This window comes from Cnephaeus nilssonii (assembly GCF_951640355.1).
Source record: "Cnephaeus nilssonii genome assembly, chromosome: 13".
In the NCBI taxonomy this organism is placed as follows: Eukaryota; Metazoa; Chordata; class Mammalia; order Chiroptera; family Vespertilionidae; genus Cnephaeus; species Cnephaeus nilssonii.
The window spans coordinates 1,390,809-1,413,789 of record NC_137084.1 but is presented as its reverse complement, the minus strand read 5'-3'; the positions used below and the strand labels follow the sequence as shown (position 1 = coordinate 1,413,789).

The 22,981-nt window shown below is 67.4% G+C and overlaps 1 protein-coding gene across 4 annotated transcripts; it reads left to right on the top strand.

Moving 5' to 3' along the window:
* Positions 1 to 474: 474 nt before the first annotated feature.
* CTTN (cortactin) lies at positions 475 to 20,642 on the top strand. 4 transcript variants are annotated; one of them, XM_079787641.1, is made up of 17 exons: positions 475 to 566; positions 4,518 to 4,612; positions 4,864 to 4,950; positions 5,074 to 5,147; positions 6,991 to 7,120; positions 9,281 to 9,391; positions 9,966 to 10,020; positions 10,853 to 10,963; positions 12,423 to 12,533; positions 12,820 to 12,930; positions 14,164 to 14,219; positions 14,894 to 14,963; positions 16,696 to 16,844; positions 17,729 to 17,818; positions 18,780 to 18,951; positions 19,031 to 19,102; positions 19,460 to 20,642. In XM_079787641.1, exons 3-17 carry the CDS (start codon positions 4,864 to 4,866, stop codon positions 19,594 to 19,596), a joined length of 1,536 nt encoding a protein of 511 aa, XP_079643767.1. In that variant the 5' UTR covers positions 475 to 566; positions 4,518 to 4,612; the 3' UTR covers positions 19,597 to 20,642. The 4 variants fall into 4 exon arrangements, with proteins under 4 accessions (XP_079643767.1, XP_079643764.1, XP_079643766.1 ...); XM_079787638.1 differs by having other exon boundaries at positions 17,723 to 17,818; XM_079787640.1 differs by lacking the exon at positions 475 to 566 and adding an exon at positions 1,105 to 1,126 and having other exon boundaries at positions 17,723 to 17,818.
* Positions 20,643 to 22,981: the final 2,339 nt, after the last annotated feature.

The following is a 22,981-nucleotide window of genomic DNA, read 5'->3' as shown; positions in this document are numbered from 1 at the left end:
GGGATGGGGGATGGGATGGGGGATGGGATGGGGGATGGATGGGATGGGGGATGAATGGGATGGATGGGGAATGGACAGGATGGGGGATGGATGGGATGGGGGATGGGTGGAATGGGGGATGGATGGGATGGATGGGGGATGGATGGGGTGGGGGATGGGTGGAATGGGGGATGGATGGGATGGATGGGGGATGGATGGGGTGGGGGATGGGTGGACAGGCAGATGGCGGGTGGGGAAGCCCCCGTCCCCTCGGCCAGCCGGCGGGCAGGCCCCTGTGAGGGAGTCCCCGGGGCTCCAGGCCCAGGCACTGCCCCGGCCCGGCGGCCCCTCCCTCGGCGCAGGGCCCGGAGCCCGGACCACGGTCTCGGCAGCCCCCTCCGCGCGCGTCGGCGCTCCAGCTCCCGGCGCCTGGCCCGGCGGCGCCCCCGAGTGGCCGGGCGGGGCCTTCCCGGGACCCGGATGCGGCCCCGCCCCCGCCGCGGAACCGGAAGTGGAGCGGCGCCCGGGAGCGCCGGGGGGAGACGGGATCGTCGGGAGCGGGACCTGCGGCCGGACCGAGCCTCGCGGTGAGCGGCGCGGCCTCCGCCGGGCGGGCGGGCGCCGGTCCCCCCTGCGCGCTGGGCGCCGCCCGAAACGGGAAGGAAGCTGCGGCCGCCGAGGTCCCGCCGCTCTTCCGCCCGCGGTTTCGGGCGCGGGGGGGGCGCGGGCGAGGCTTCCCCGACCGGGGGCGGGTCCGAGGGACGGGGTGCGGGGGGACGGGGGGAGGGCGGGGGGCTGGGGGCTGGGGACGGGGGGAGGGGGGTACAGGGGCCTGGGGACGGGGGGAGGGGGTGCGGGGGGCCGGGGACGGGGGACGGGGGTGCGGGGGGCCGGGGGCTGGGGGCTGGGGACGGGGGTGCGGGGTGCGGGGGGCTGGGGGCGGGGGGCTGGGGCCGGGGGGAGGGGGTGCGGGGGCCGGGGGCTGGGGACGGGGGTGCGGGGTGCGGGGGGCTGGGGGCGGGGGGCTGGGGCCGGGGGCTGGGGACGGGGGGAGGGCGGAGGGCGGGGAAGGGGGCGGGGCTGCAGGGAGGGGGAGGGGAGGGCTCGGGTCTGGGGGGGACGGGGCCGCAGGTCCGAGAAGGTGGAGGTAGGAAGGGCCCTACGGAGAAGGGGGTTCGGGATCGGGGCCCAGGACCCGGGGGCTTAGGGGGAGGGGTGGGCCGGGCCGGGCCGAGGGGCAGCCCGGTCAGTGAAAGGCAGCGGCAGGCCCGGCGGAGCAGCCCGGCCCCGGGGCCGCCGGGGAGGTGCTGGCGGGATTTCTCGGGTTTTCCGTTCCGATCGCCTCGTGCCCAGCGGGCCTCCCGGGGCCGGAGGGGCTCAGGTGAAGCCTGGGGAGGCGCTTCCGCCGGCGCCGTGGACGTGCCGGCCTCGGGGGCTTCCACTCGGCTCCCCGCGCGCCCCGGGCGCAGCACCGACCTGGCCCCGGGCTCACCGTCCGGTCCGACCGCCTGGCCCTCCCCTCCCCCTCCGGCCCGGGCCCAGCCCCAGCCGCCCGGCCGGAGGGCTGTGGTCGCAGGGCCCCTCCCCGCCCGCAGTGGCGGGTGGACCGCAGTGAGTCACCGGCGCCGGAGCCGCCCGTCCTGCTTGGGAAGCTCCCGGAGGCCCGGGCGGCAGGCAGGGCCCCAACGGCGGCTCCGGGAGCAGAGCGCCGGCCCAGAGGCTTTGGTGCTGGGTCCCAGGGACGGGACTCGGGAAGAGTTTGGTGACTTTAGGGGAAGCGCCTTTAGAACACTTTTTAAAGCATTGATTGGTTTGGGGGGAGAAAGGGAGAAACATCAATTGTTCCGCTGGGCGATGCGGTCATTGTTGCTTCTTGGGCTGCGCTGACCCGGATCAGACCGCGCCTTGGCCCCTGGGGACGCTGCTCCGCCAACACGGGCTCACGTGGACCGAACCGAGATGCGACCTTGGGTCCCAGCCACGCGTAGTTGCTCAGAAAGAGGCCGAGCGAGTGAGCGGGTGAGCGGAGTTGCAGTTCCCAGTGTCCTGGGGCGCCTGGAGTCCCTCAGGGGGCTGCCCTCTGTGGCCAGGTGCCCTCTGTGGCCAGGTGTCCTCTGTGGCCAGGTGCCCTCTGTGGCCAGGTGTCCTCTGTGGCCAGGTGCCCTCTGTGGCCAGGTGCCCTCTGGCCAGGTGCCGGCTGGTATTTGAGGAAACGGAGTGAATGTGCCGGAGGCAGTGGGGAGGGAGTCCCCTGAGTGCGGCTGGGGATGGCCCTGCGGTGACGGCTTTGGCTTCTCGGCCTCGTGTTGTCTGGTGTCTGCTCCTCTGAGAAGTGAGGTGAATGGGAAGCGGGCTCTCCCGCGGGGGGGGGGGGGGGGGGGGCTCTGCTTGTAGGACTGCGGGCTGCTTCACTCACACTTGCACCCCCTTCATTGGTGCCGGGGCCGGTGCCAGGACGGGTGCCATTCATGGATTAATGGTGGGCGAGGTATTCTTTTTGAACCGCTTTTAGGTAGCAACCTGATGGAGGTATAATTCCATACCATATACTCCCCCACGTAAAGGGCCCGATGCACTAGTGTGTCCCCTGTCACAGAGTTGTCCAAGCACCCCCACAATCCATTCTAGGTCCGTTTCATCACCTCAGACAGAAACCCAGGACAACCGCACCCCCACTTCCCCAACATGAGGGGAGTCTCCCTTTTGTCCTGCAGACTCCCCAGTTCTGAACGTTTCATAGCAGTGGGGCTGTGTAACACGGGGTCTGGCTTCGCTCACGTGCGTGTTTTCAAGTCATCCATGTTGTAGCGTGTGTCAGGACGTCACTGCTTTCTGTTGCCAAATAACACTCCGTTGTGTGTGTGGAGCATAAGACGCGCTGTGTCTTACATAACCCGCCGTTGGGGTTGTTTGCACCGTGGCCGGTGAGTCCTGGGCGCGAGCATTCCTGGGCACGGCGCGTGGACGGCAGCTGCATTCCTCTTGGGCGTCCGTCCAGGGTCGGGTAGTAACGCCACGTTTAAACTTTTGAGGAACTGCCAACCTGCTTTATTTCCATTCCCAGCAGCAGTACGCGGGCTCTCATTTACGCACACCTTACAGACTTGTCTGCTTTCTGTTTGTTTTTTAAGGTATATTTTTGTTGACTTCAGAGAGGGAGGGAGAGGGAGAGAGAAACATCAATGATGAGAGAGAACCATCAATCGGCTGCTTCCTGAATGCCCACCCGGGCCTGTGCCGTGACCGGGAACTGTGACCTCCGGGTCCACGGGTCCACGCTCAGCCCCTGACCGCAGTCCTGGCCCTCCCTCGGGTTCAGGCGTGGACTGTGGTGCTGATCTGCATTTCCCTGGTGGTTACGGACACTCAGTGTGTCTAGGAGCTTATCCATCGGAGTGTCCTCGGGGAGATGCCTGTTGGGCCTGTACGACGTGGCTCGTGGTCCTTTTTGTTCTGAGGTGTCAGGTCCGTGTGTCCCGGCACTCGGGCTTCCCACTCGGCGGCTTCCCTCGCCTCCTTGGCGCTTCCTTTGAAGCGCTCAGTCCCACGCTGTGTCCGCGTTTTCCGCTTCCCTCTCCTGCTTCCCTCCCGGACCTGTGGCCCACGTGAAGGTCCTGGAGACGTGTGCCTTTGTTTTCCTGTGAGTAGGAGTGGAGCGGTCTGAGCTCAGACAGGCACGTTTGAGTGAGTTGTTGTGTGTGGTGTGGGGGGGGGGGGGGGCGGGCGGGCATGATCTTTGGATCCAAGGAGCACCCAGGGTTTCCATTTTTCTAGCAGCTATTTTTGTGCTTTTACTTTAAGTTTCGAGTGTTGAGAAGGTAGTGAACTGGTAGAACTGAGCCTGCCACCGGTGGCTCCTGGGTAATTGGTAGACGCTGGCCGTGGCAGCGGTCACTGCAGTTCCAGGGGCGGACAGAGCCGCCCACACAAGTTGGGGTCTCTGGAGGGGCTGGGGAGGGAGAGGCAGGAAATGGATGCGGGGACGGCCACAGGCCAGCCCTGCAGTGGCCAGTTCACGACCAGCTGCCTGAGACTGCTCGTTCCTGGGCCGGGGCATTTCCTGCACCTGCTCCGTGCTGCCCAGCGGGGCGGTGCGCGTCGGGGCGTGGGGAGTCGGAGCCTTGGTCTCGGCGCAGTAACCAGATCCGGCCTGGGGTGCAGCCGGCTCTCTGCGCCCGGAGTCGCCCATGCCGCCGGGTGTCTCCTGGCCACGGACGATCCCTTCGGGAGCGCCTTCTTCCCTCACGGTCCCCTAAGCTCGCAGCGACGGAGCTGTGCTGTCAGGGGTGGGCGAACGGAGCGTGGACGACCCCTGGGTGATAGCAGGCGCCGGTGCTGGCCGGGGAGGCGGTCGTGTGGGTTTGCGGGAAGCTCAGGCACAGCTTTGCAAGCCTCTGCCTTAGTTTCTCAGGGAGCTCGCTGGTGAGGAAATGCAGGTCTCCCCGAACCGGGGGAAACCTCGCCGTTGGGGGTGCCAGAGGGGTAGGCCGGGAGCGCCTGCGACAGAGAGACACCCTTCTCCCGTAACCTCCCCACAGGCGGTCTCCTCGCCGGATGCCCGGGAACTGCTCACCGGATCCCTGCCGTTCCACAGAGTTCTCTGAGCAGCTGTCCGCCTCCCGCGGGAAGAAAGGTGTGTGCAGGTTAAGTTCCCAGTGAGGCCCTGGTTAGAAAGGGCGGGGATTGCAGGGTGGTGGGGAGAGGAGGAGCCGAGCTGCCCCCTCCCCGCCCCCTGGAAGGCTGGGCCCTGCTCCTGGGCCTGGCGGGTCTGAAAGCCTGAGGCAGAGCCTCTGCTCTCCCCTTTGCCTCGGGGCCGCGGCGGTGCGGGGCAGAGCGCACTGTGGCCTCCGCCGCCCCCGGGCCCTGACCCGCTCTGCCCCGCAGATGTGGAAGGCTTCGGCGGGCCACGCCGTGTCCATCAGCCAGGACGACGGCGGTGCCGACGACTGGGAAACCGACCCCGATTTCGAGGTGAGTCCCTGTGCACCCCACTTTCCTGTTCCTGCGCGGGGCTCCTGAGGCTTGGTTCGGGAGCTTCTTGGTCTGTCTGTCTGAGAGCCAGGCCCTGGGGTCCACGCGTCACTTTCCTTTCAGAACGACGTCAGTGAGAAGGAGCAGCGATGGGGCGCCAAGACCGTGCAGGGGTCCGGGCACCAGGAGCACATCAAGTGAGCCTGCCTCGGGGTGGGCGTGACGCGGGCCTGCAGGATGGCGGGGGGAGGGGGGCCCTGCAGGACGTCGGGGGGAAGGGGCCCTGCAGGATGTCTAGGGGAAGAGGGGGCCCTGCAGGACGTTGGGGTGAAGGGGGGGCCCTGCAGGATGTCGGGGTGAAGGGGGGGCCCTGCAGGATGTCGGGGTGAAGGGGGGGCCCTGCAGGACGTTGGGGGGAAGGGGGGGCCCTGCAGGATGTTGGGGTGAAGGGGGGGCCCTGCAGGATGTCGGGGTGAAGGGGGGGCCCTGCAGGACGTCGGGGGGAAGGGGCCCTGCAGGACGTCGGGGGGAAGGGGGGGCCCTGCAGGACGTCAGGGGGAAGGGGGGGCCCTGCAGGACGTCGGGGGGAAGGGGCCTGCAGGACGTCGGGGGGAAGGGGGGGCCCTGCAGGACGTCGGGGGGAAGGGGCCTGCAGGAGGTCGGGGTGAAGGGGGGGCCCTGCAGGATGTCGGGGGGAAGGGGCCTGCAGGAGGTCGGGGGGAAGGGGCCTGCAGGTGAAGTGTAGTCACCTCACTGATGGACTGAGGGTGCCCTCGGATGTTAGAAATGTGAGACATGATGTATGCATCTGTGCACATGGGCACACACATGTACACACACATCTCTGGAGCTCACGTGTCACGTGTGGCTTCTATCGGGACGCACGCTAACCCGGCTCGGCCGAGCGCAGGTTTCCAACCCAGGAGAGGCTTTGGACCCCGAGACCTGAAGCACGGTCGCCCTGATTTTACCAGTTTCACCCCTTTGTCCTTGGGCGTCGGGTCCGAGGGCGGAATCGGAGCCTGGGTGCCGGTGAGCCGCTCAGCGCAGGGCGCGAGGTGCCCTTGCTCCTGGCGGCCCCGCCTGACTGCCGCTCTGCGCGTGGTTCTCTCGTCGGGGTTCCCGTGGCCAAGTGCGCCCCGACTTCCACTGCGGCTGCGCTGGTTCAGGGGGGCCCTCCCTTCCCTGAGCACGGGCGCCATTGGCCAGGCGACCCGCCCGGGTCATTGCTTGGCGGTGCCCTCGCAGCGCGTCCCCCACGGGAGGAGCGTCCAGGCGGCTCGCAGACATGGTCCCCTCCTGGGCGCACGCCACCCCGGCCCGGAAGCCCCTTCACCGTGTCCAGGGCCGGGCAGGCGGGAGCGCCGGGCCCGGTGCTGACTCGGGGCTGTGGGGTTAGGCTGAGCTCTGATTGGTTAAGTCGCCCGTCCTTGTCTCGCTCTGTCCCCGAGCGTGGAGGCGTGTTGGGTTGGCTGGAACTCAGAGGACACGTGGGGCAGGGGACAGCCCTCGGTGCGGGGCCTCCTGGGTTTTAGGAACGTTGCTGTGTCTTGGTCACCCTTGGACTGTTGTCCGGTGGGGGAGGTGTGGGCGTGGTGTCCCCTTCGCCTCCCGGGCCTCCTGGTGGGACAGCTGCTCCGGCCCTGGCCCTGGCGTTTCGGTACCTGTGGCTGTTAGGCCGGAACCTCTGCAAGCCCTCGCTGCGCCTGCGGGTGTGGGAAGCGCTGGGGTCGGGGGGGCTCCCAGCAGGGCCCCGGGGGGAGTCTGACGGCTTCCTCCTCTGCCCGGTGACGCTCGCAGCCGGTCTCCTGGCCGGTCTCATCAAGGCGCGGGCTCTGCTCGGGCGACAGGAGCGGGCACGTTTCAGCGCAGCCCCCCTCGCGTGTGGGGCTGCCGTGTGGTCCAGACCTGTTCCCCAGGAGGCCTTGCCCGGGCCCAGCAGGACCATGGGGAGGGCGGGTGGGGGCCCCGGGCGCTGTCCGGCCCTGTGTCCGAGGAGGAGGCGTGCCCGCGGTCCGACCTCCCTCGCCCTGCCCGCAGCATCCACAAGCTGCGGGAGAACGTGTACCAGGAGCACCGCAGCCTCAAGGAGAAGGAGCTGGCCACGGGCCCCAGGGCCTCGCACGGCTACGGCGGCAAGTTCGGCGTGGAGCAGGACAGGATGGACAAGGTGAGCGCCGTTGGTGAGAACAGGCTTGGAGGCCGTGGCTGAGGGTGCGCTGTGCCGGGAGCAGCGGCCCGATCCCTCGTGGCCCTGCTCACACCGCGCTCCGCCGCGGAGAGCCCTCGGGCCCGAGGGGCAGGGAGGCCCAGCTCTGGGGCGGACAGGAGGGGCCCAGGAGCTGGCGTCGCTCCGCCCGTAGTTCCGCGTGCGCCTGCCTCGTGCCGCACGGGGGGTGGGACAGAGACAACCCAGCCCCGGGGCCTCGGGCACAGCCCGGCAACAGTGCTGACGCCCTCGTGCACTCTGGCCTTCCCAGAGCGCCTGGCCCTGGGCGTGAGGTCGCTGCCCACGGGGGCAGGGCACTCCCTGTGAGAGCCGTGGGCAGGCCATGCCAGTTCCTGGTGCCCGCAGTGCTGAGCGCTTCGGTGAGGACAGTGCTGGGCGGGGGCCGCTCAGGAGGGGGGCGTCCCCGAGAGGACGGGGGCGGGGCGGGGGCGCGCTGTCGGGGGCCTCCCCAGGCGGGCAGCTCTTTCTGGTTTGCTGGTCCCGGTGGAGGTGAGCCGCGCTGACCGGGTGTCGGGTTCTGCTCTAATTCCACGCCTGTCCCCGTGCACGGCTCGGGTTCGGCGTCCCCGCTGTGTCACAATGCTCGCTGTCACCGCAGAGCAGATACGGGGCTGTGGGCCCCAAACCACGGCCAGAGTTAGCCCGGCTGCAGGAAAGAGACAGGGCCGTGGGGCGCTGTGCCTGTCGCTCTCGGAGTCTCGGTGCCCAGGCCGGAAAGTGGGAGCAGTCTGTGGCTTTCCGTGGCGCGAGCAGGCAGCCCTGTGAGCTCACAAATAAACCCCCCAAAATCAAACGTGTGAGGGGAGCGTGGCTGAGGCGCGAGCGGCGGGTGCTGTCCGCACTGCAGTCAGCGTGTACGTGCTTCCTCGGGCCCGAGGCGCCCTGTGCACACCCCGGACCACGCCTCGGCCCCGTCCGAGACCCAGGGGCCCCGCAGGCCCTGCCCAGGCGGACAGCCTCCGGCCAGGAGATTGGGGGTCTGTGTCCGTGAGAAAGCGGGGCTCGCCTGCTGTCGCCCTGGCCATGCTTCCAGACCATTTTCTACACGTCTGTGTCTGTGTGGCGAGGGCCATGCTGGGAACCCGTCGTCCACGGCCTCCCGGGCTGCTGTGCGCGTTCTGCGTGGACAGTCCCCGCCCCCGAGGTGGCAGAGCCGTGGGTCCCGGGCACGGCCGTCGGCTGCGGGCGTCAGAACCACCCGGGAAGCGACGACAGTGCGACCTGCTGCCCCGCACGCGGAGGGGTCGCTCAGGTGCCTGCGGGCATCAGCAGGGGGGCTGCCCCGCGCTCGGCTCTGCCAGGTCCGTGGGCCGGGGTGCCGGGTGGGCCTGCTGTCCCCGGCAGCCGTGGGCGCTGCCCAAGCCGTGCACTTCCTGGAGTGACCTGCACCGGGTCCCATGTCGGCCACGTCACGTGTCCTCGCCGTCCCTGAGGGGGTCCATGACCACTGCTCTCTGACCGGGGCTGGGCTGGGCCGCTGGGTTGGGGGTAACACTTCCCGCTTACGGGCCTGGGTCCGAGGCGGCTGCTGACCGGCCTCGCAGCCCGGAGGGCGCAGACCCACGTAAGTGCCGGTGGGCTTCAGCAGGAGCCTTCCTTCCCGGGGGCCGGGGATGGGCCCGCGGGGTGGGAAGCGTGTGGAAGGCCGGGGTTCCCTGCTTGGCAGACAAGGGTGACTGAGCAGGTGGCCGAGCTGGCTGCTGTGTCAGTGGGGATGGCCGCGCTGTGACCGGCCGGCCGTGCCGGGGAGGGGGGGTGGGGGGGTAGGGCACACGTTCAGTTGACGCTGGCTGGGCACGGACTGCGTAAAGCGCGTGTCTGTTCCTGTGTGTTCGCAAAGTTGGTGTTTTCGTCCTGATTCTGGGTCGCATGGCGTGAAATGTCCCCTTGAGCAGAGTGGCTGTGCCGCCCAGTCTCCCTGGACGCGGGTTCCTGGGCGGCGCTGTTCCCGAGACCCCGCGGGCCCTGCCCTGGCCTCCCCGTCAGGGTGCTTCAGTGAGGAACGCCCACACCAACGGGGTCCCACTTAGAACGGGGCGGGGGCCCCACTTGGAACGGGGCGGCCGCGGCGGGGGTCTGAGGCTGCTCTCGCTCTTGCAGTCGGCCGTCGGCCATGAGTACCAGGCGAAGCTCTCCAAGCACTGCTCGCAGGTCGACTCCGTCCGCGGGTTCGGAGGCAAGTTCGGCGTCCAGGTGGACAGGGTTGACCAGGTGAGTGGTGTCGGGGGGCCAGGGGAGCTCCCTCGGGTCAGCCTCGCTCCCGCCACGCCGTGTCCCCTGGGCCTGTGAGGTGACACGGAGGAGCCCCCGAGCTGGTCCGAGGGGACGGCTGGGGTCAGAGGCGCGGTCAGCGCCGGCCGTCCTCGCTCGAGAGCCTGGGTTTGGAGCGGGGTGTTGGTCCGCCGCCCCCATCAGGTGCGGTCGTGGGATGGAGCTAGTCCGTCTCCTGGGCTGCGCGGGCGCCCCGTGCCCTTGCCGTGTTAACGCTGCTCTGGGCAGAGCTCCCCGAGAAGCGAGTCTGGCGGGGCGTCTCCCGAGGGGCGGGGGGTGTGGAGCCGCCAGCACAGCGGCCCCCGCGGCCCAGGCGGCGGGCAGGGCTGGGAGCGGTGTGTGGGATGCGGGTTCAGACACCAGCGCTTTGGCCTTAGGCCTGCCACTGGCTTAGGGAATCCACATTCAGAAAACGTGGTTTGTGTGTCTAAGCGTCTCATACGTATTGTGGATTCCGAGTCACTGTCACTGTTCGGAGACGTGTAACACGCGTTTCTCTCTTCCCCGTCCGCAGTCGGCCGTCGGCTTCGAGTACCAGGGCAAGACGGAGAAGCACGCCTCCCAGACAGGTCAGCTGGAGAGAGGCGGCGGCCTCTTCCCGGGGCGGGAGGGCGGGTCGTGTGGGACGATGTGACGGCGAGGCCCCGCCACGTGCCGTTGCTGTGCGGCGCCCGCGAAGCCCTCTGAGCGCAGGGCCCCATGACGCCTGCCTGTCTCTGGGCAGTGCCGCCCCGAGGGCCCATCCTGACGCGGTCTGGGCTCGACTCCTAGGTCAGGCTCCTCTCAGAGCCTTTTTTATTTTTATTACTTTTTAGTTTTCGTTTTGTTTAATCCTCACCTGAGGCTATTTTTTCCACTGATTTTTAGAGAGAGTGAAAGTGGGGGGGGGAGAGAAACAGCGACGTGAGACACAGTTGGTCCCCTTCCGCACGTGCCCACACGGCCCGGGGCTCGACTCGGCAAGCAGCTGTGTGCCCCTGACCAGGAATCACACCCGAGACCCTGTGGTGTGCGGGCCGACGCGCACCGAGCAGCCCTGGCCAGGCCAAGAGCCATTGCTACGGCCCCAGCGTGTCGCCTCCTCCCAGCACCTGCCGGCCCTCCTGCCTCGTGTGTCGGCAGGTGACCAGGGACGCGCTCGGGGTGTGGACTCGGCCGTGCCGCCGGGCGTGGACGTGTGGGGTGGGCGGGCCGCTTCTGGAAGGGCCTCTGCACACGCCGACGTCGCCGCGGGCCTGCGGCGTCTTCTGACCGGAGGGACCTGGCGGCCCGTGTCTCTCGTGTAACACCGGACGGCCTCTTGTGCATTTTAAAATGTGTGCTCGGCCTCCTGGTAACTCGAACCCCGACTTAGCTTAACCCCAGGGACAGTGTCCTGTCATCAGCCTCCTGTCTCCCCAGACTACTCGAGTGGCTTTGGCGGCAAGTACGGCGTGCAGGCTGACCGTGTGGACAAGAGCGCGGTGGGCTTTGACTACCAGGGCAAGACGGAGAAGCACGAGTCCCAGAAAGGTGCGTCCGCGCCGCCCGGGGAGTGTCCTCCCGTCCACCTCTGGCCACTGTGCCGATGGCCCTGGCCCCTCCCCGAGGCGTGTCCTGCCGGCCAGCGTAGCAGGTTCACCGCTTTCACAATGGCGCAGTCGTCCGTTGTGTGACAATCCCGTCATCTGTTTAATGTGTCCTCTTTGAGTATAGAATTGAGGTTATTTGCAATTGAAAAAACAGAAGTTTATGTTTACTTTAAATATACCTATATTAAGTGTATTTTTGTTGATTTCAGAGAGGAAGGGAGAGGGGGAGAGAGAGAGAGAAACATCAATGATGAGAGTCATTGATCGGCTGCCTCCTGCACGCCCCACACTGGGGATCAAGCCTGCAACTCGGGCATGTGCCCTGACGGGAATTGAATCGTGACCTGGTTCCTAGGTCGATGCTCGATCACTGAGCCACGCCGGCCGGACTCCAATTTTTTGATGTTGAGAATGGAACGGAGTGGGTATTTTCACACGGGCTCTGACACGCACGCACTCACTCAGGACACATTGACTTTAAACGTTGATGGCTGTGCCGGGGTGTCCCCGGACCTTGGCTTCCCTTCCCTGGAGGCCCCGCCGATGGTCAGTTGGGAACTGTCACTGGGCCCTCTGTCGGGGCTGAGGACCCCCCCTCCCCCCCCCCCCCCCCCCCCCCGCAGGGCACCTGCTGGCTGGGTGTTGTGCAGTGTTTGTTTTGGCCGCATGTTTACACTTTAAAATGTATTTTCTCTTTTCTTGCGTGTTTACATTTTAAAAATAATTGCCAACACTTAAGAATCGAGCGTTCACGTCTTTTAAAAAGGGTTTTAAAAAGAGAAGCAGAACCAGCACGGGAGACACCGGGCAGCATGTCTCTGGGGGCGCGGCCGTGGCCCGGAGCTGCTCAGCCCTCCACCTGCTCCGTCACTTTCCCTTCCGCCCGCCCGCAGCCCCTCCCGGCCCTCGGTGCGCAGCCCTGCCCTGCCGCGTCCTCCCCGTCTCCGGGAGCCGGGCGCCTTGGCTGTGTGCGCAGCTCCCTTTCTCCCTGCGGCCCGGGCAGGGGATGCGGCCTGGGGGCCTGGGAGCACAGCCAACGGGGGGATCCTGGGGTCTGCAGCACCAGTAGGGCGTTGGTTCGGGGCGCTCTGCCCATCGGGTGCCCCACCTGCGAGCAGTAACTGTTCCCGCGACTCAGCCCGGCGCGGAGCCGAGGCGGGAGCGAGTGCTTGGGTGTCCTGTCCCCGTAGGCGGTGCAGCCGCTGTGGCTGCCGGCTCGGGGCTGTGCAGTGAGCAACCATCGCCTGCCCCAGGGGAGAGGGTGCTGAGGGGCCTGCCCTGCCCTGCCGCTCCGGTGCACATAGTGGGCCTGGATGTCTTCCGTTGTCCGGGGCCTCGAGGGCTCTGTTTGGGGGACGGAAGCCCCTGCCGAGCCGCGCTCACCGTGCCCTCGTCCTCAGATTACTCCAAAGGCTTCGGCGGCAAGTACGGCATCGACAAGGACAAGGTGGACAAGAGCGCCGTCGGCTTCGAGTACCAAGGCAAAACGGAGAAGCACGAGTCCCAGAAAGGTGCCCGCCCTTCCTTCCTGTCCCCGCGGCAGCAGGACCGAGCGCGGAGTCTCCTGTGGGTCCAGGTCGCCCCGCCCGCCTGCACACCGGGCCGGCTCCGGCGTCCCAGCCTGGGCGCGCCCCGGTCCTGCTGCCGGTTGGATTGGGTCGCTTCCCGAGGTCCCAGTCGGCCAGAGACCTGGAGGCGCGGGCGGTCGGGCGGTCGGGCGGTGGCTGACGTTCACTGCGTGGGAACGTGCGCCCTCGCTGCCGTTCGCTCACGCGGCCGTGCTGTGTCATCACGCAGACTACGCGCGAGGCTTCGGGGGCAAGTTCGGGGTGCAGACGGACCGGCAGGACAAGTGCGCGCTGGGCTGGGACCACCAGGAGAAGCCCGAGCTGCATGACTCCCAGAAAGGTACGTCTCCGCGCCGCGTGTGCCGCGCGCCGCGCTCCTGGAGCTGTGGCGTCCTCGTCCCTCTTGGGGTTGCCCTCCGCCCCCCAGTTTTGAGGGAACTCCGGCCGCTGTGCGATGGCCCGGGCGCCCCGCCCCGAGGCGTGTCTGGCGCTGGCTCTGCCCTCGAGGTGCAGCCGCCGGCCCCGCGGTGCCCTGGGTGGTCAAGCGCCGCAGTTCGTGCAGGGCCACACCTGCCCCGCGCTTTCTGATGGGACAGGCCCGTCCGTGGGCGGCGGTGTGGCCCCGAGGGCCCGCCTCGAGCCGCAGCCGGGCGTGGGCCCGTGGCACTGCCGTGTACGCTGCGTGGAACGCGTCTCTCCACGCACAGTCGTGTCCTCTGCTCCGCAGCATGGGGGGGCGGGGGGGTAGTGAGTCCGGGAGCCCCGAGGCCAGGCCGGCGTGGGCTCTTCCTCCCGGGCTGCGCGGCGGCTCCGACCCTCCTGCCTCCTCTCGTTCCCGCTGTCGCTGTGGATGTTGGGTGTCAGGCTGGTTCCGAGGCAGACGGGGTCTCGGGGTCCCGGTCCCAGAGGCAGGACTCGGCGGCGCTGTGGGGCCTGGTCAGGAGGAGACCGTGAGGGGAGTCCCGGCGAGGCCCCGCCCCGTCTGGCGCCTCTGCCCCCTTCCCTCCCCCCACCTTTGGGGTTTGTGTGTGTGAAGCGGGCCTGTCGTCCAGCGCGTACCCTGGCTCGTGTCTGAGTGGGGTGTCTGAGTGGGGTGTCTGCAGTGGGGTGTCTGGGCTCCCGAGGGAGGCACCGAGGAGCCGCCTGTGCGGGGCGGAGCGGCGGTCTGGTTCGGCCCGACCCCCGCCTCCGCGGCAGCGCTCCTGGGGTGTCAGCTCCGCCTGCGCTGGTGCTCTGCCCCGAGTGGGCGGTGTTTCCGGAGGGGCTGCGGGGGGACCTGCCCAGGAGCGCGGCTGCGCTGGGGCGCTTGGCGGTGGATGCCGTGGGTCCCTTTCAGAAAGTGGGGCCTGCGGCTGAGCCCGCTCAGTGCGCGGAGCGGGGCTGCACTGCCGGGGCGCTGTGTCCCGGGGCGCTGTCCCTCCCGGGAACGCGGAGGCCTGCCCGCGCCTCTCCCCGCCGGACCCGCGTGCGGAAGGCGCCTCGGGGTGCATTTCGGGCTGTTCCTGGGCCTGTTGGCACGCACCTGCCATCGGCCGCGCCTGCCTGCGCCCTGACCAGCGTGTGCCCGTTTCAGACTACTCCGTGGGGTTCGGCGGGAAGTACGGGGTGCAGAAGGACCGCATGGACAAGGTGAGTCCCCAGCCCCGGCGCGGTGCGGGAATTCCCGGAGCACCCCTGTGCCCGCGTGGTCTCGGGGTGCCTGCTCGTGTTGCCACAGGGCAGGCGTTTCAGTCGGGAGTGGGGGCACCTGCCGGGAGGCAGCTAACGGGCGGGTCCCTGCCGAGCCTCTGGGGCCGCCCGGCCCAGGACACGGGTGTGAGCGGCGGGTCCCTAGCTGAGTGTGTGTGTGTGTGTGTGTGGGGGGGGGGGTGCGGGTCCTGGCCCAGGTAAAGGTGGTTTGCGGTTTGAGCCGCTGGTGACGGGGCCACGGAAGGCGGCCTGGGAGGGAGCTGGACTTGAGTGGGTGGTGGGGAGGCCTGTGGGCTTGGCGGGCGCAGAGGCCGAGCAGGACCCGGGTGAGGCCTGCTGAGCCCCGGGAGGAGCAGGGGGACGGTGAGCCCCTGCGGGGGGAGGGGAGAGGCTGCAGCCAGGCGGTGGCGGGGGTGCGGGTGGGCCGCCCGGGAGCCTGCCGTGGGGAGGGCCCCGCCTCGTGGGGCCCCTGCACGTGGGTCTCGGACGCTCCCCACGCCTCGGGGAACGGGCAGCCGGGACGTGGAGCCTGTGGGCTCCGGCTGCAGGGTGGGCGCAGGGCGGCGCCTCCACGGGGCGGGGGACGTGCCCTCTGACCTCCGTTCCTGCCGTAGAACGCCTCCACCTTCGAGGACGTGGCCAAGGTGCCCTCCACCTACCAGAAGACGGTCCCCGTGGAAGCAGGTGAGCCAGGCCGCGGGGTCCGGGGGCCGGGGCAGAGCGCGGGCGGAGGACGTGGCGGCGGCTGGGGCGCGGCTGCCCGTGAGCCTCCGGGGGTGTGAGTCCCGCTGGCGGGCGGGTGGAAGCCGGGCGCCTTCGGGCACAGCACCCGGCTCCCGGGCAGGGGGGGTTCTTTCCCGAGTGGAGCTGGGTGGACTGTCCGCAGGGCCTCCTCACAGCTGGGCCAGGCTCAGGGAGGGGGCCCCGTCCTGAAGCCCCGCCGGCCAGCCGAGCCCGCGAGCCGGGGGCGGGGCACCCGCCGTGAGCGCTGACCTCCCGCGAGGGCCCTGGGCCAGGCTCGCAGGGTCTGTCCTCCGAGTGACCGCTGCGTGAAGGCCGCCCGCCGCCCGGGGGTCTGTGGGGCGGTTCAGGGCCGGGGCTGCGCCCCAAAGGGCACAGTTTAGTTGGGGAGAAGGTGACTGTGATCAGAAGTGGTCGTTACACCCGAGGCAGAGTGCCCCCTGGTGGTCGCTGTGGACGCCCAGGCCGGCGGTTCGGGGCTCAGCACCTGGGCAACAGGGGTCTCCCAGGCCCCAGAGTGTCTGCGCATGTCTCGGGCTCTGCCAGGCGAAAATTTAAAGTTTTATTAACTCGCTTAATAACGATAAAACTATCACACAGTACTTATGTGGGTTTAAAAAATGTTTTTTTCCTAGAGGAAAAGGAGAGGGAGAGAGAGAAACATCATGACAAATGATGGGCTGCCTCCTGCACGCCCCCTACTGGGGACCGAGCCACAGCCCAGGCCTATGCCCTGACCAGGAATTGAACCCTGACCTCCTGGCTCATGGGTCAACCACTGAACCGCACGATCCAGGCAAAGCCGTTACATCTTAGTGATACTCTCCACGCAGAATTAACCGCACACAAGCCATGCAGGCGGTGGCGTGCTGGGCGGCCTGCAGACCTCAGCCGAGGCAGCTGACTTCCTGCAGCCGCGCCTGCGTGCAGCCTGCTGTTCAGGAGGAGGCTCTGGGCTCCCAGATGCGCCCCGGGAAGAGGAGGTGCCCGCAGGGCCTGTGGGTGGGCCTCCGGTGCCCGGCGGCCCCTCGTGTCCCGAGGCGTCCCCTGCGCAGGGCGGGCCACACGTGCTCTTGTTCGGGCAGCGCCGGCTGAGTTACGCTGACCTTCTGAGCGCCGAGCTCCGCCCACGCAGACTGCACTCGGTGGCCCTATTGCTGGGTCGCGTGACGGCAGCTGCTGGGAGCGGGTGCCCGTGTCCGGCCTCCCGGTTGTGCCGGGACCTGGGTTTCCCATCGGAGGCAGGTACCTCGGCCGTTGGTCCGTGCGGAGGAAATGCCTGTCCCACACGTGCTGTCGGTGAGCCCAGCGCAGCTCAGTCGCACACGTGTCTCCTCCAGACGCCCCAGCTCCCTCTCCGTGAGACGGGGTGCGCCCTCCACCCCCCCTACACACACACACACTTAGGGGCATCCCTCGGGATTTGGGCTTCCCTCCCGAGTGTGTGGTTAGAACACGGTGATGTTTGGAATTAAGCTCCTGGTGTCCGGGGTGGACTGTGCAGTAGATGGTGCAGGCTGGGCCTCGGGGCGGGTGAGCCAGCAGCTGGGGCCTCCCTGTGGCTGGGCTCAGGGCTGCCTGGTTCCCGTGGGACTGGTCACCGCGCCGGACGTTGTCCATCCGGGCGATGGCGGCGTCTGACGTCAGGGGGAAACCTGTCCCCGCCCCTCTGTAGCCAACAGCAAGACGAGCAACCTCAGAGCTAATTTCGAGAACCTGGCCAAGGACAAGGAACAGGAGGACAGGCGGCGGGCGGAGGCCGAGCGGGCGCAGAGGATGGCCCAGGAGAGGCAGGAGCAGGAGGAGGCGCGCAGGCAGCTGGACGTGAGTGAGGGACGCGGCGGGCTGCTCGCTGCCCCCTCTTCCTCTGCGGCTCCCACTGTCCCCGCTGAGCGTCCTTCCTGGGTGACACGCCCGGCCCGGCCGAACCCGGGAGCGCCTCCCACTTCACACCTTCCCTGCGGGCTGCTGTCCCTTTGTCACGTGACCTGATCGTCACGGGGCCTGGGGTTGGACGTCGGCATCTTTAGGCCCTTCCTCTGTCCTCCACAGCCCGCCCTCTGGACCCCAGAGAGTCATGTCCGTTACGTGGAAAACACATTCACCCCATTTAAATTATTTCTCTCTTTAACCCTCGTCTGAGGATATTTCCCCATTGCTTTTCATAGAGAATGGAAGGGAGGGATGGAGGGGGGGAAGAGAGAGAGACATCAATGTGAGAGAGACACATCGAATGGTTGCCGCCCGCACTCAGACTGCACCCCGACCAGGGCCGGGAATCAAGCCTGCAACCCAGGTACATGCCCTTGACCGTGATCAAGCCCGAAACCTTTTGGTGCATGGGCTGAGCTCTAACTACTGAGCACACCGGCCAGGGCCGTTCACCCGTTTTAAAGTCCCCAAGAGTCTCAGTTCCTTACAGCGTTGCAGCGTCAGCCAAGCCCAGCCCCCACCATCTGAGTCCGCGGTCCCGGGCCTTGCGGTCCCTCCCTGACCGCAGTTACACAGCAGGCTCCTGTGGTGGCGGCAGAGGGCCGTGGCCGCAGGGCCTCCCCGAGTGCTCGCTGCGGGTGCCCTCCCCGCGAGGCAGACTTGCTCCTAACACCTGCTCTTCCCTGCGGGGGGGGGGGGGGGGGGTTCTGGCTCACGTGTGACCGCGCTCTGACCGCGCTCTGACCGCGCTCTGACCGCGCTCCTCTCAGTTGCAGGAGCAAGCCCGCGCCCAGAGGCAGAGCCCGCCGGCCTCCCCCGCCCCCCAGCCGGCTCCCGAGAGGCCGCCCTCCAGCCCCGTCTATGAGGTTGGTGTCCCTCGTTCTGCAGATGACCTGGCTCCCCAGGGACACTGCCCAGCTCGGTCCACGTGACCCAAGGCCGCACCCTGGTCGCTGGGGACAGCCGGCTGCCTCTCCCCTCCCCCGCAGGGGGCCCACCAGCTCCCCGCCAGTCACCGAACCCCCTCCTCTGTCCCTGAGGCCGCTGTCCGGGTGCTCGCACCTGTCTCCGCCCATCTCTCAGCGGGCCTTGGGACTAACGCTAGCGAAACTCGGTGAGGCGCGGGGACTCGGGTTGGGAGCCCCGCGGGACGGGGCAGGGCCTGGGCCTGGGCCTGGGCACCTCACCCTGGGCCCTTTCCGTGAGCTGCTCCCTCGGCGCAGGGGCTGTGAACCCCACGCCCTCTCTACCCCCAGTCTGCTCCCCATCAGGGAAATGTGCCCCAAGCACTTGAACCCTTGAGTGGCTCCGGAGACGGCGCCCTCTTTCCGTTGCCGCCTCAGCGGCTCCCTTGGGCCGTCCGAGCCACACTGGTCACCTTCCTTCAAAAGCCCGTGCCTGGCCCGGCTCTTACTGGCTCCTCTGTGACTCCGCCTCTGACCGCTCGCTGCCCTCGGGGACCCTGGTCAGGATCGCTGACCACAGCGTGGAGTTCAGGGGCTCCGTGGGCCCCGGCTCGTCGGTCCCTCCCTGACTCCCCGCAGCCAGTTGGGCAGCCCAGGAGGTTGGGCCTGCAGAGGAGCGGCCACCTGCCCAGGCCAGCCTGGCCGTGACGCAGGATCGGCTCCCGACAGGCCGTGGCTCAGCCGCAGGGCGTGGGTGTGGGTGTGGGTGTGGGTGGGGCTGGGTGTGGGTCACCGGCCCTCAGCACTGCTCTGCCATGGGCGGTCCAGCTGCCCCTCCTCAGGCCCTGCCTGTCCTCAGCGCCGGGACTGAGAAGTCAGTCAGGGACCCAGGCGGCGTGAGAAACGTCTTGTCTCTCCCCAGGACGCCGCTTCCCTGAAGGCCGAGCCCAGCTACAGAGGCCCCGTGAGCGAGCCTGAGCCCGTGTACAGCAGGGAGACCACCGACTACCGGGAGGCCGGCGGCCAGCAGGGCCTGACCTACACCCCCGAGGCCGTCTACGCGTCCACGGAGGCCCCGGGCCACTACCCAGGAGGTACGGGCTCCTGCTCACGCGGGAGGGGCGCCCACACCTGTAACATCCCCGCGCTCACACCTGGTCCGCTTGTTTCCAGAGGAGAACACCTACGACGAGTACGAGAACGACCTCGGGATCACGGCCATCGCCCTCTACGACTACCAGGCTGGTGAGGACCCGCCGCGGCGGCCCACGCGCCCGGCTTCACTCCCGCCAGCCCCTCATCTCCGAGGGGTCCCGCTTTAGAGCATTATTACAGCCCTTAAAAGTCTGTTACTGTTAAATAACTTGTTACAGAAATTCTCCCTCTCCATGTAGACACACACACGCACACACACGCATGCACGCACACACAAACACCCTTCAGTTTTCCCAAACGATTCTAGGTCTGAAGCTACAGTTGCCTGGGTGCCCCTGTCCCCTCATGACCCCAGCCCTCGGGGTGGGGGTGGGGGGAGCGGGCACTGGGCAGCCTCCTCCGCGGGGCAGGGAGCCCGAGACTCACTGGCCTCTGCCTCTTCCCCAGCCGGCGATGACGAGATCTCGTTCGACCCCGACGACATCATCACCAACATCGAGATGATCGACGACGGCTGGTGGCGCGGGCTGTGCAAGGGCCGGTACGGGCTCTTCCCGGCCAACTACGTGGAGCTGCGGCAGTAGGCGCCGCCCACCCGCCCGCCCGCCCGCCACCACGCCTTTCTCGGGGTTCGGGGCGGAGGGGAGACTCCATGTTGCTTTTATATTTAATATTTCCGCCGACGCTTTTGAAAATGTTTATGCCACAGAATCAGCTAATATATTGTAATCATGTTCCCTGGGAGGACTTTGGGGGTTGTTTTATGCATTTGAGGTGTTTCCTTTTGCCAAATTGCTGTCACGTGGAGCCACTTGGGGAACCTTAGTCCCTCTGAGTACATGCTGTCCTCGCCCCATGGTCAGTGGGAGACCCCAGCGCAAACTTGAAACCTTTCATTTCATCGCTGCTCGACGACGCCCTGGGGGTCAGGCAGGAGTCCCTGCCCCGGAGGAGGGATGGGCCCGGGAGACGCCCCGAATTGAGGGACGCTCTAGAAAGCACGTGAGCTTCAGCCTCGGGTGGAAACGCCTCGCGTGTGTGCGTGAAGTCCCACAGGACGTGAGTTTAGCGACGGCCCCGTCTTTGTCCCATGTCTCCCTGTCTCGCCCTTGGTCCCCACCTCCTAACGCCTCTGCCTGTCCCCGAGCTGCGGGTCACCTGCCCCTTAGAGACTGCCCTCCCCGGCCTCCAGCTCGGCCCCAGGACGGCCAGGCCTGGACGCTGCCCTGGCTGACGGCGCGGACACGTGTCTGCCGTGCAGAAGTGGCCGCTGGGCCGTGGGAGTGCAGGAGCGCCCCTCGGGAGGGCGAGCTGTTTGCCAAAGGATCAGCCTAAGCGACAGTGAAATGCGATGCATCGACGCGGCTGAAAAGGGAGCGAGGAGCGGTGCGCTGACCAGGACACTGGGGGCCGCCCGCCCGCCCTCCGAGCCCGGGCCCCGGTCCGCAGGCCTGGAGAGCGCGGAGGCGGGGCGGCTGGGCTGGCGGCGTTTCCTTCCGGGCCTTTCCGCAGCACCCGCTCCGCCGCTCGGCTGGGTTTCCATGCAGCGGTGTCTGAGTTTCTGTAGCTCACCTCATAGGTATGATTTTTTTAAATTAAATATTCAAAATAAACTTTTTTTGATCCACTTGCTGCTGATTCGCTTTGGCATTTTTTGGTCCAAGTTCCACTTGGGGGGTGGACGCCCTTCCCAGCTCCCGACCCTGACCCTGCAGTGACCCCGCTGTCGGCTCTGGGCGGCCGAGGCAATGGGGTTCCTTTCCTTTGGGCACATCGAGCACCGGAGGAAGGGCACGGGGTAGAGCTGGGCTCCCCCCTCAGGCCAACCCCCAGGAGGTGCAGCTGCGGGGATGGGCCCTCTGGCTCGGCTCCAGCAGGGCCTCGCCTGCTGCTGGACAGGAACGGCCTTGGGAGACGGCGGGGCCTCGGCAAGGTCAGCCGAGCTGCCCTGTGACCCAGCTCCTCGAGGCCCAGGCCCCAGAGAACAGGGCTGTGCTGTGCACAGAAGCACTGCTCACGGCAGCCAGCAGGGGGCGCCAGCCCAGGGCGCTCCATCACGGAGCACTGCTGAGCTATGGGAGGGATGCGGCCCTGACCCCCCAACACGATGCCCTGGAAGCTTCTGCGAGTGAAACAGCCCAGGCCCCCAGGCCACGCGCAGGGTTTCACTACACGAACGGCCCGAACAGCACATCCACACAGACAGGAAGTGGACAGTGGTCGCCTGGGCTGGGGACGGGCGTGTCAGGGTCGGGGTGAGAGTGGGAGGGTCACGCAGCACTGAAGGGTCTGCACCTCAAACTGCGCAGCGAGGACACCACTGGACACTCGTGACCCCCTCCCCCCCCCCCCCCCCCCCCCCCCCCCCGCCTCCTCACAGCCCCAGCTTTCTCCTGGCAGCACCGTGCCCAGCTCACCGGCCCTTCCCAAGGCCGCCTGGCCGCCTGGGCTCGAGGGGTGCTCACAGACACTGTTGTGGCTGATGGCCTTGGTAGACATTTCTGGGAAGTGCTGGCCTCTCTGACAAGGGGGGCAGGACGGCCGACATGGTCCTCCCCGCTCCTTCCTGCTGGGGAGGGGTGGGTGCGAGGCTGAGACGTGAGGGACCTTAGACTGGACACTGGTGAGCCGTCAGACAAGCCAGGGACCCCCACCCACGCCCTGTCTCTCACCCACTCCTCCACCACACGCTGATGAGAAGATTCTGTTCTGGGTGCCCTCCGGGAACGGACACTTTTGTGCCATGAAGAGTAAAGCGCCCTTTGTTTAAGCGGCCGGCCAGTGGGTGGGGTTTCTGTTATTTGTAGCCAAACACGGTACCAATGAATACAACTTTAAAATTTTAAATACATTTTGTTAATCCTCACCTGAGGATCCCCCCACCCCCCCATTGATTTTTAGAGTGGAAGGGAGGGAGGGAAGGAGAGAGAGAGATCAATGTGAGAGCGACATCGATTGGTTGCCTCTTGCACGTACCCCAGCTGGGACCAGGCATCCAACCTTTGACCCATCGGTGCTCAGGGCGACTCTAACCCCTGAGCCCAGGGCCAGGGCTGCACCCTAACTTAAAGGGACCTGCTTCCAGGGTCTGAGTGAAGAAGCTCCCGGGGGTACGTTGCTGCAGCAGCGAACACGTCCCTCAGCTGGGATGTGGCATGTTTGTGTGCCTGGACCCACTACTGTTATTTTTAATTTAAATCTATCTTTCATTACTGATCTCAGAGAGGAAGGAAGAGGGAGAGAGAGAAACCTCAACGATGAGAGAATCACTGATCAGCTGCCTCCCGCACGCCCCCCATTGGGGATCGAGCCCCCAACCCGGGCCTGTGCCCTGACCGGGAATCGAACCCTGACCTCCTGGTTCATAGGTCAATGCTCAACCCCTGAGCCGTGGCCAGGCCGGACCCCACTATTTCCCACGCAGTCTTATTGAAAGCCTTTCCCGGCCGCACAGAAGCTGCCCAGGGTCTGTCCCCCTGGCGGAGGCGGTGCTGGGGCCGCGGGCACAGAGCCTCCCTGGAGTCCACGCCCTCAGAGCCCACGGGAGGCGCTGCTGTAACAGGGAAATGACCCTTCCGGCCAACTCACAGCCCAGCCAGGACACGACGGGCTCCTGCCCTCTGGGGTGTCCCCACGGCCGGGGAGGGCTGGTCACCGCCACCGCGCGACGGAGGAACCCAGAGAGGCGGCAGGGGCCGGGGAGGGGGTGGGCGTTGAGGGGGGCGGCAGGGCCCGGTGGCCGGTGCTCAGTGTAAGCAGCGCGGCCGGAGGCTCTGAAACAGCGCAGCGACCGGCAGTGAACGCCCACGCGCACCCCCACGCGCACCCCAATGGGAAAGCGGGCGCCTCGCGGCCCGGCCGCTCCGGGTCCAGGGCAGCAGCGGGGCGCTCAGGCCCAGGAAGCTCCTGCCCCTGCGGGGACCACGTGGGATGGGCATGGGGACAGGTGTCGGGGGACCCGGGCTCACG

Coding starts and splice junctions, on each gene's coding strand:
- CTTN (XM_079787638.1), top strand. CDS start 4,864: ATGTGGAAGGCTTCGGCGGGCCACGCCGTGTCCATCAGCCAGGACGAC. Junction 12,931..14,163: donor GCTGCATGACTCCCAGAAAG/GTACGTCTCCGC, acceptor TGCCCGTTTCAG/ACTACTCCGTGGGGTTCGGC. Junction 14,964..16,695: donor GACGGTCCCCGTGGAAGCAG/GTGAGCCAGGCC, acceptor GCCCCTCTGTAG/CCAACAGCAAGACGAGCAAC.